This window comes from Eublepharis macularius, chromosome 5 (assembly GCF_028583425.1).
Source record: "Eublepharis macularius isolate TG4126 chromosome 5, MPM_Emac_v1.0, whole genome shotgun sequence".
Classification (NCBI taxonomy): domain Eukaryota; kingdom Metazoa; phylum Chordata; class Lepidosauria; order Squamata; family Eublepharidae; genus Eublepharis; species Eublepharis macularius.
The window spans coordinates 137,169,154-137,179,773 of record NC_072794.1 but is presented as its reverse complement, the minus strand read 5'-3'; the positions used below and the strand labels follow the sequence as shown (position 1 = coordinate 137,179,773).

Genomic DNA, 10,620 nt, shown 5'->3' with positions numbered 1-10,620 from the left:
AGATTTGGGTACAGTAGCAGCTAGAGACCAACTAGATTTCCAGGATACAATCTTTGAAGAATCAGAGCTCCCTTTGAGATACCAATGGGCTCATAATGACTTCTTGGGCAGATTTCACAATGTATAAAATGTGGAAACAGTGGTCAAAAAAAGGATGTAGAGTTCATTTGGATACATATTGCAACAAAGTTAGTTTCTAACTTTGTTTCTAACTTGACTTAGAACAAAATTAGTTTCTAATTTAAGATACCCAAATAACATTCTAAATCACGACATGGCAACATATCCACAGACAGCTTTCCAACACCAAACATAACTCTTTGAAGATTTTCTTCAGCTTGAAAGTTTATTGTGCCAAGGTCTGTAAGCAGACTTCCTGGCAACATTATACAGCTGCTTATAACCAAGGTTTTTGATATGTATTCAAAAGACACAGACACGTTTACTTTTTACACAGCCTCTTACTACAAAGTCACCCATTGGGTGTTATGCTAGAAACGGTTCTCTTAAAATATATTATACTTTTTATTTAATAGTCACTGCGGGGGGAGACAGAAGATAAAAATACAAGTAATTATTTTAGCATATCAATGAAACCCAGGCAGCAGCAGTCAGACAACACTGTCACATGAACCAATCCATTGTTTTTCTACAGCACAGCCTTGCTGAGAAAAACAAACAAAATTCCCATAGCACATTAGGACATTAGAACTTCTTTAAGATTCCAGCTTTTAAAAATTAAATGCACATTTGAGAATCTATATTTGTACATATTTTTAAAAGGTAGATGTTTAGGAAATTGAAAGGCATCCATCAAAACCAGAAGTTTCTTAACATATTCCAGTTTTCTTGAACTCAGGTGCACATTACTCACTTGTCCCCTTAAAGTTCAGAAAACATTCATATTTGTACTTTGATCTATACTAGCAGCCTATTCTAATAAGTCCACTCTTGTTTCACCAACATAGTTTATCTGCAGAATGGATATGTTCTGACTTTAATTGGTAACAGGATCTGTTAGCTTCAGCAGCATTAAATATTATGGTTATTCAATACAGAATCTTGTAGAAAGATCACATCACTCTAGAGGTTGAAGCTTCAAAATATCTTTTAAAATGGCAATTGAAGAGTTCTAGCAAATTGGTCCATCAACAACTGACTAGAAAAAGATGTTGGGACAGATAATATGGTGGTATCATGTATGGTGGTAATACGAGACAAAATATTGAGTCTACTACAGTTGCACCTGCTTGAGGCAGGAGCCCTGTTTGAGAAATAAGAGTTTGTGCTTTGGTAATGTCTCTTTAGTGCTCACCAACACTCACTAGTTAGGCCTTCTAAGAGGATCTATTTTTTCCTCTCTGTTTTTGAAAGCAAATTCAATTGCCTCTTCTCAATCTATACTATAAAGAGGTAGTGCGACCAAACATGTATCACTGTATAGTTTTCAAATGAAAGAAATGAACAAAATTCCTAAGAATGTAAGCAAAGAACCGTCAGTGCTATTTCCAAGACAAGAATCACCCATTACAAGTCACTGAATTGGGTGCTGGTATGATGTGGATGGGATATGCACTGTGACATTCCCACCTTGCGCTGACCAACTATGGAGTGCTGCTCACAAATCTTGGAAAAAGCACATCCACAAAGGGGAGATAGAGTCAAGGATAATAAAAAAAAAATTTAAAAGGTTCCAAGGCACCAATTTGGGAACAGAGAATACTGAGTGCTGTTTAAGGGTGGAGGAAAGAGTGGTGCAAAGAATGGCAAGGCTCGCTAAAGGCTGCAGTAAACAGTATTCTCTAGCTAGCCCCAAAGACTTTCCTTGGGAATCCCAGGAGCTTCCATAAATCAGGGCTAACTGGGATCAAAGGAGTCGGGGAGTAGAAGGCCTAAGAGAATGCAGTCAACTGGGAAGAATCGCAAGGAAATGAAACAAGAATCTGAACATATGGGTAAGACATACCCTCACCTTGAATCCTCCTTAACAGGCTTAGGACAAAGCCAAGGTTATTCTGCATTCCATAGGATGACTCAGTTTTGGCACACAAGGCTGTTTAATTCAAGACTGTTTAATTGTGTAGAAACAAAATAGCACTAACTAGAATAATCAGCATTTCCTCTGCTAGAGGAACATTCACATTGTGAGGGCCTACAGTTCGAAGCTGGAGAGAGTTTGGTTCTGTTCCAGTTACAGAGTTAGTCAGACTGTCATGGATCTCTTCTCAGTGACATGAAATCAAGCTATAAAATGAGGTGCGGCGGTGGAGGGGGGGAGAAGTCAAGCCTTGCCAACATTAACGCTCTTCATTCGGTGCATAAGAAAATCCGAGGAAAGCATCTGTGGCACTGGAACAACTGGCTGCTAAGTCAGGAGTGCGGATGATGGAGCTGGAGACAGCTTCCTGAGTGAATGCTGGGTCAAAATGCCGTAGATCAGCAGGACCAGCCTTAAAGAGGAGAAACAAAGTATGAGGTTTCAGCTATACAGTGCAGTGAGGTAACAGATGGGGGGAGCAGCAGTTCCTGCCCACCCCCACCAAGCCCTTGTCATCATCACCCTGCCTTGTGCCCTAACCATAGAAGCCACAGAAGTTAACACTCATTCATGCTCCCAGGCAAACCACACATACAAAACAGGGCTTCCCCAACAGTTCAAGAAGCCCCATGGGTCATGCATGGTTTGCCACATACATTACGGAGTATACAAGTTAGGTCTGGGATCCCCACCATCTGTCAGACGTAACACAATCATGTGAGTGGTGACTTCTTCTCTATTCCTGCTGGGGTGCCTGGCAACTGGTGAGAGGGCTACAGGCAGGCATGTGAGGGGCCCAGAACACTGGCTGCTGCATCACGTTATTTCCATTAAAAACCAAACTTGAAGTGTCATGGGTAGTTCTAGGAATCAAGAGAAACTCTATGATTTTACCATAGAGTTTCCGTGAATCCTAGAGCTACCCAATATTACTTCCAGTTTTTTTCTAGAAGTGGCATTACATTGAATATGATGTGGTTTAAAAAAAAATTCTCCTACCACCACTCAGAGCGATGCAGGGGGGGTGGAGGACTCCTAATTCCAGTACATGTGGTTCCCAATTAGGATCAAGACCATGGTGCATAAGAAGAAGGATCAGGACCATGGTGCTGTGCCATTTTCAGCACCTGAAATAGTGCCAGGGGGTACTATTGGGCCTGTTAGGGAAACCCACATGTTTCATATCTACTCTGGCTTGTGGGGAGGGATGGAGGTGAGATGGTGAGGAAGAGGGTGAATGGGGCAGTGAGAGAAAAGGGCAGCAGACTCGGGCATTGCTGAGCCACCATTGACAGAGGGCATATAGGAAACCACTGAAGAACTCTCTCAGTGTCCCTTGGTCCCACTTGCTTCTGTGATGGCATTTTCTGATTTCAAAGCACTGCATGGAGTGATCTGATCAATTACTGGAATTTGAAATGTTCTGTTACAATACAGTGTATAGGACTAGATGCCTGGCAGATGCTTTTAGCCTAGGTTGCCAACTTTAGAAATTCCTGGAGATTTGAGGATGGAGCTCAGCAGGGATGTGATGCCATAAAGCCCACCCTGTGCAGGTACCATTTCCTCCAGGGGGACTCATTGTCTAAGTGGAAGATCAGTTCAGTTATATCAGGAGAACTACAGGCCCTCTCTTGAGGTTGGTAACTCTATGTACAACAATGTTAGATATAAGTGGTGGTGGTGGAGAGTGCTGTCTTATGGCAGCCCCTGCTGGGGTTTTCAAGGCCAGAGTCTAGCAGAAATGGTTTGCCATTGCCTGCTTCCGCAACCTTGGTCTTCTTTAGAGGTCTCCAATCCAGTTACTAACAAAGGTCAACCCTTGCTTAGTTTCTGAGATCTGATGAGATCAGGCTTGCTTGGACTATCCAAATCAGGGCATTAGATAAATGTCTGGTATCTTATTTTTCATGCAAAACAGATAATGCATCACAGGTTAGGAGGGCCAACCAAAATGCAGTTCCTGAGAACCTCTGTTCTTTAAACCTCAAAAAGAATCAGGGCAGGTAACCTCTAAATTTGCAACTGCGAACAAACATGCATGAAGCAAAGCACAATCACTTACCACATTGGGATTAAATGGAGGAGTGATTCTCTTATGATACAAGTCATCCCAGTTTATAGGGCTGAAGAACACATGGTTCTTTATCTCAAGCTGTGAACAGGAAGATAAATAGATGAGAGTCAATTGTTAGTCATGTATCCAGCCATGCAGCTGTGAGGACTTAAGTGGTTTCCACTCAGGGACAAGGTTTGTGTGGCTTCCCCATTGCTCTTGAGGCTTCTGATGCAGCAGCACAGCTGGAACAGGACTTCCACATGGCAGGCTTCTCCGCGATTTTCTGGCCTCAGTATCCCTAGCAGTACTAGCCACCCCTTCCCCTGGGCCACTACTTTTTGTTTTTTAAAGAATTGGCAATTAAATATCATTATATTGACATAACATTATAACTATCAGGTTCTCTGAATTCCCAGTTTTCATTATTTTAAAAAACTAAGTCTACAGCCCATGTTGTTGCAGTTATGACTTTTCTCTTATGTCAGCACAACAAAAGGGGCTAGAGACAATGTTTTTTAAATGCAAGCTGGGAATTCAAAGAACCCAATATGCAGATTGCTATATTATAATACTTAATTGCAGCTTGAAAAAAACAGACAGCCCCCTGGTGGAGGGGAGGAAATGGCCACCAGGGGACACAGCCAGGGAAAATGGCTGTGATAAGAGTGGGAACAGCCAAGCCCCCTCACCCACACATGATAGCCAGCCAGGCTTTACAGTGATCATTCCCCAAACTTTGCAGCAGAGCAGGTTTGAGAAAGATCAAAGAAAAGCTGGGAAAACCCTGAGAAGTGTAGGAAAGTATCAATATACTGCAGGGAAGCAGGAAAAACTTACCAGCAGCACTGAATCTGGAGCAAATAAACAAATGGCCTTAATGGCACTTAGGTCTTAGGAAGACGGGGCATCAGTTTCCACCAATTCCCCCTCCTACTGCAGAGCTCCTCAGTGCTGTTGCTCTTGCCATCACCCATTTGAAGGCGATTTCAACTGAGCTTGTTTTCAGTGCACCCCACAGTTCCTCCACTGTACTCATTTTTCAGTGTGACGGGGAAGCTGTGGGGCATGCCGAAACTAAGCTCAGTAGAAATCGCTTTCAAATGGGAGATTTCTACTGAGCTTGGCTTCAGTGTCCATCTCGCTCATTATCTGGTGTGATGGGGGAACGTGGAAGCTCACACGAGGAAGGTAAGTACTTTGCTGCACCCAGTCCTCCAGCCCCTGCACTCCCACTCTGGCCCTCTGGCACCCCTGGCAATCCTACAACAGCCCAACAGGACACCAGGTTTACCAAGCCTCCACTGATGGCAGGTGCTTCCTGCTGTTGCTCAGCTGGCCCAGTGGGGGAAAATGGCAGGAAACAGAGGGGATGTTGGCAGCATCCCAACATGCTTACATCACTCCCTCTGTCCCTGGAAGTGACGTCAGCACATCACTGGAGGACACTGGGGACTCTGGAACTTGGGTAAAACTCTATGGTTTAACCATAGAGTCTTGTCCAAATACCAGAGTGTCCCACAGTGAAGCACTGATGTCACTTCTGGGCACAAAGGGAGCAACATCAGAGCATCACCAGTGACAGAATGATGTCACCAGAGATTCCCCCCTTGATCCAGCAAGTTCCCCTACTGGACACTCAGGAATAATATTTAAGAGAGCTAAGAGTACTCCAGTGGGAGAGAGGAGCAAGAAAGTCCTGTTTTACAAAGGTCACAGATGGTAACCCCCACACACACCAGTAACTTTTGACAGTCATGCAGTAGAAATCCTTGTATTTCTAATCTGATTTTGCATACGTTCATCTGCTCATAAGCATCTCTCAGATTTGTGCAACTCCCAGACATTTCTCAATTCTTCAGTGACCTTTGAAGTTCCTCTCCCTTTGCACATTCCAAAAGTAAAGTGCTCATACTGGATGGTGTGCATAAATTCATAGAACTGCACACAAAGAAAAAATAGTTGAACGTATGAATAGTATTGTACAGAGTGGTTGCCAAAGGAGCAATGTTAAGAACTGCAACTGGAAATGAAGACCGTATCTTAAGCATACAAATGAATATGAGCATTATCTGAAACTGGCTTAAATCCAGCAATGTGTGAACAGAAAGAAAGGTGTACTTAGCATAGTTTTCCTGCAGCACCTTAATTTTTAATAAAATAACATTGTGCCTATGGATCAATTGAATACACAGCAAATAATTCACATGGTTTAAATTAATTTGTTTTTCATATCGTATCAGAAGAAAATACCTTGCACCATGTCTTGCACATGCAGAAAAAAGTTAGGAATACAATCCCTTTCACTTAGCTCAAGCAGACAGCAAGTAATAATTTTTATGCCAAGACTGCACATGCCAAAATCTTCTGGGGGATCCAACCCATTTTTCTGTCTTCGCCTCATACATGAAAACAGACTTTACCTATGTGATGGCAAGCATTCTGCACCAAGTAGCTGATCTGAAGTTGGCCTCAAATCTTTGACATTGTTGCTGCTGCTACCAGGAGCTAACATGTATCAGCACTCACTGTGTTTTAAGCCCTCCAGAAAATAGTTGGGATCTCATCACTACTCCAAAGTTTCACTTGTAAGGGCCAAACTAATGGGTCTGGCTTCCCAACACATTATTCTGTGCATGTGGAACAGCAAAAAATGGGCAACAACTCCCCCAAGACCACAGCAATACAGCCCGGAAAACCCACAACAACCATCGTTCTCTGGTCATGAAAGCCTTCGACAATACAACTCCCCCAGTGCTATTTCAGTCTGGGAAAATGGCTTGGGGGAAGGCAGGAGCACTTCCTCTCCCTACAGTGGCATTCTAAACCTGTTTAAGCCCTCTTATTTTTAAACAACCACTGCTCATGGCTGCTGGGAACCTGAGCTGGGCTTGGCGAACCTGAACCCAACTAATTAAAAACACATTTGTCTAGTTGGGCTCTTAGATGATAGGACAAAAGTGAGAGAATTGGAGAGAGCTTGATAAAAAGGGAAGCTGCAATGGGGAAGGGTAGTTTAACCAGCAAGAAGATGGGAGGTAGTAGTGAAGTAGGACAGATGTTAAAGAACTGCTGTTTGAGGAGTGGTAAAGAAATGTATCATGTTAACATGAGCTTCAGAGCAAACCAAACCTACAAAGTCAGTCTTGGCTCCCAGTCGCTGCTTCTTATCTTTATGGAGAAGTCCTTGCAGGATATCACAAGCTGCCATAGTCTTGGTTCCTTGAATCTGCAGTGGCTTGTACAGAATGTTGTCATACATCTGAGACACATCTCGGCTGTAAAAAGGAGGCTGATAGAGACAGAAGCCATGAACTGCTAGTAATTACAGACATGCCAATTCTTTTGAGGATTCCATAGATTTTGACTGCACAACACGATGCAACAAGAAAGAAGCAGGAAGCAAGATGTATCCAAATATATTCCATGTACTATTGTGAAATGTTCCCAGTAAATGTCTTCATGTAGAACAAACGGTTCATTATTTGAGATACTGTAAATTGCTTAGCTGTAATAACAAAGGCTGCAGTCCAGAAACTGCTCTGCTGCATAGATATATGCAAAGCCATCCATCCCCATGCACCAATGTAGTAGCCAATAAACTACAGACTGTGAAAGGGCTGCTGTTGCTGTTCAACAGGTTGGCATACTATCAGAAACTTTTTGCCAGGACCTGACCAGAATCAGAGGTCACGGAACGTATAGTATCCAGATCCCGGGTATGCTTGAGGTTTGTTGGAATCTGACCAACTACACTGGTGCACAAAGGTAAAGGGGGCAAAGTAGGATCACCTCAACAGTGTGAGGTTGTTTTCAAACACAAGAATTGTCCTTTCTGCATTCACTGCCATTGCAAATGCAAGAACAGTCTCACGGGCAATGCAACAACTACATGAGAGATTTTTTGCATACTTTCATCTATCAGACCCCATTTCCCCTGCATTCTCTCTCTGCCATACCACCACAGGGCTTTTAAAAATAAAAAAATCAGTAAATGCTACCCAGCACAGCCATGAGGGGCTGATGGAAGGAAAATGGTGCTGTTGTGGATGAGATCTTTGAAAACATGTACCTTCCCATTCAGATAACATGCTAACGCCATTGGACTGCATTATTTCAGAAAAGATAATAGAAAGCCAGCTTTGAGAAAGAGCGCAGCAAGCACTGGGAAATACTGGAAAGCGGATGATTAGAGGATGGCATATGGATGCTCCCAAAAACAGCACTCCAGTTTGGAAGCAAAGATGGAGAAAAACATCAGCAGCCTGTCTGACTGGCAGGGTATTTTTTTTCCAGACAGCTGAAGGCAGACTGATTGTGAGGATCACTGCTCATGTCGTGTCCACTCATTTTGCGACTGGCACACATGTTTTGTACATTTCAAAACTCTGAGCAATGTATTTGACCAGGAGGACAAAAGTAATACATCGGTCAGTACATCTTGGGAAATGAAGCCTCTCTCCAGCCACTGTCTGCTGTTTAAGAACTACTGTCTGCCTTCAGCTTCAGTTTTAAATTCAGAGGCAACACCAGGTTTTAAGACTTACCAATCCAAACAGCATTTCATAGAGAACTGCTCCTAGGCACCACCAGTCTACTGTTCTGTCGTAAGGCTCTTTCTTCAGCACCTCTGGAGCCAAATACTGTGGAAAAATAAGGAGTTTAAAATACACTCACAACAACAACAAGAAACCCTGTAACTTTCCAGCTGCCCCATGTGTCTCCTAGCTTCAAAACCAGTAAGAAAACAACTGACCAAATAGTTCGATGAAATATAGCACTTGTAAAGATGTAGGGGGTGAATGGTATAGTGGCTAGAGTAATGGACTGGGGGATCAGGGCAGGGCAGGTTTGATTCCCCACTCTGCCACGGAAGCTTTCTGGGGTGACCCTGGGCCAGTCACATACTCTCAGCCAAACTTACCTCATAGGGTTATTGTGAGGGGAAAATGGCGGAGAAGATAATGATGTAAGCTGTTTTGGGTCTGTGTTGGGGAGAAAGGCCGAGTATAAATGAAGTAAAATAAAATAAGAAAGATTAGGAAGAAAGTTAACCCATACAAGTTCAAGTTAAATTGATATTTTTATTGCATTTTGCCTACAGCTCGTTGAAGGATGGCCATGCAAGTTTTGCCTTAGAGCTTAAACACTCCTAGTTCAGTTCAGGATGAACTACTTTTCACACTAGCGGTCCACCATCAGAGTCTGTTGTGGGGGCTTTGAGTTCATGATGACTACTCCCCCCGCCCCATCCATTCATAGAACAGGCAGAGCATTGATGAAGGATTCTGGAGAACTTGGAAGACTGAACACTGTTTTTGTCATTGGTTGGTCTTAATAAAGGGTATTATATGGATTTTGGTTTTGGATTTTCATTTGGACCAACACAGCTACTTGGAACGTCTTTGCTGCTGTTGCTTCATGGTCCAGGTGCCTAGGCCAATGAGCTTATGCTCAAATAAAGCACTCCTATACATTCTACAGATTCTAACACCTTGTCAGTAGTTTGCAGATCACCCTAATAACATTCGATTTATATACCGTTCTTCAGGACAACTTAACGGCCACTCAGAGCAGTTTACAAAGTATGTTATTATTATCCCCACAACAAATACCCTGTGAGGTGGGTGGGGCTGAGAGAGCTCCAGAGAACTGTGACTAGCCCAAGGTCTCCCAGCTGGCTTCAAGTGGAAGAGTGGGGAATCAAGGCCAGTTCTCCAGATTAGAGTCCTGCGCTCTTAACCACTATACCAAATTGGCTCTCCCTTGTAATCTTCTGAGATGTAACCAATATTACATTGCATTAGCCAGATTCTCCACTGGTTTCCTCACAGTCAAGCAGAATCAATGCTCATTACATATTCAAATTCTATTAGAAATGTTGAGTGAATATCACAGAAAGTGTTAATAATCTGCCAGTTGCATCTAAAACCATTCTGGGCCATCAAATATGTGGCTCTTCAGATTCAATACTTTAATGTTTGTTTGTTTTTAGGAGTGCATGAGACAGTCAGTTCTTATACTTCCTACTGAACAATGGTGTGTGCTATCTTGGAAAAGCTGAGTCGTCAAAAATCACTAATTAAAACTGTGAATCTATTCTAACCCCATTATAGTACCTCTGGGGTGCCACAAAATGTAGATGTTGTTTCCTCTGGCTCCATTCCTTCTTTACAGAGTCCAAAATCTGTCAGTACAACATGACCCTGAAAGAAAATGAAACATGTCCGTTTCTTGAGGGACACATTCTAAATTTGCTACTTCTGAGTTGCTCTTTGAGTTGGATGTCCTAGTCCAGTTATGAAAAGTTTCTTACTGACACACAGAAGCATTATTAGGATTCTGGTTTTGTGTTAATAAAGCCAAAATTTCACAAACAGATTCACCAATTCAGAATCTGGAATCTAAAATGTTCAGCTGTAGCTATTCTGCAAACTATTATGCCCACTTAACATCATTTGCACTACTTAGGAAGGGGTTTAATTTTTTTTAAATCCATCTGTCCCCACCGCCAGTTCTTATCTTC

General features: G+C 42.6%; 1 protein-coding gene across 3 annotated transcripts in view; it reads right to left on the bottom strand.

Annotated features, from left to right (window-relative positions):
* Positions 1–325: 325 nt before the first annotated feature.
* The window catches only part of SGK2 (serum/glucocorticoid regulated kinase 2), a 41,427-nt gene continuing 31,132 nt past the window's right edge, over positions 326–10,620 (bottom strand). For all 3 annotated transcript variants that reach the window (XM_054981052.1, XM_054981053.1, XM_054981054.1), the window contains 5 exons: positions 10,214–10,300; positions 8,642–8,737; positions 7,231–7,386; positions 4,104–4,193; positions 326–2,450 (listed from right to left, as the gene is read on the bottom strand). In XM_054981052.1, the coding sequence (XP_054837027.1) occupies positions 2,298–2,450; positions 4,104–4,193; positions 7,231–7,386; positions 8,642–8,737; positions 10,214–10,300 (582 nt within the window). In that variant the 3' untranslated portion in view covers positions 326–2,297. The remainder of the gene's footprint in view (positions 2,451–4,103; positions 4,194–7,230; positions 7,387–8,641; positions 8,738–10,213; positions 10,301–10,620) is intronic.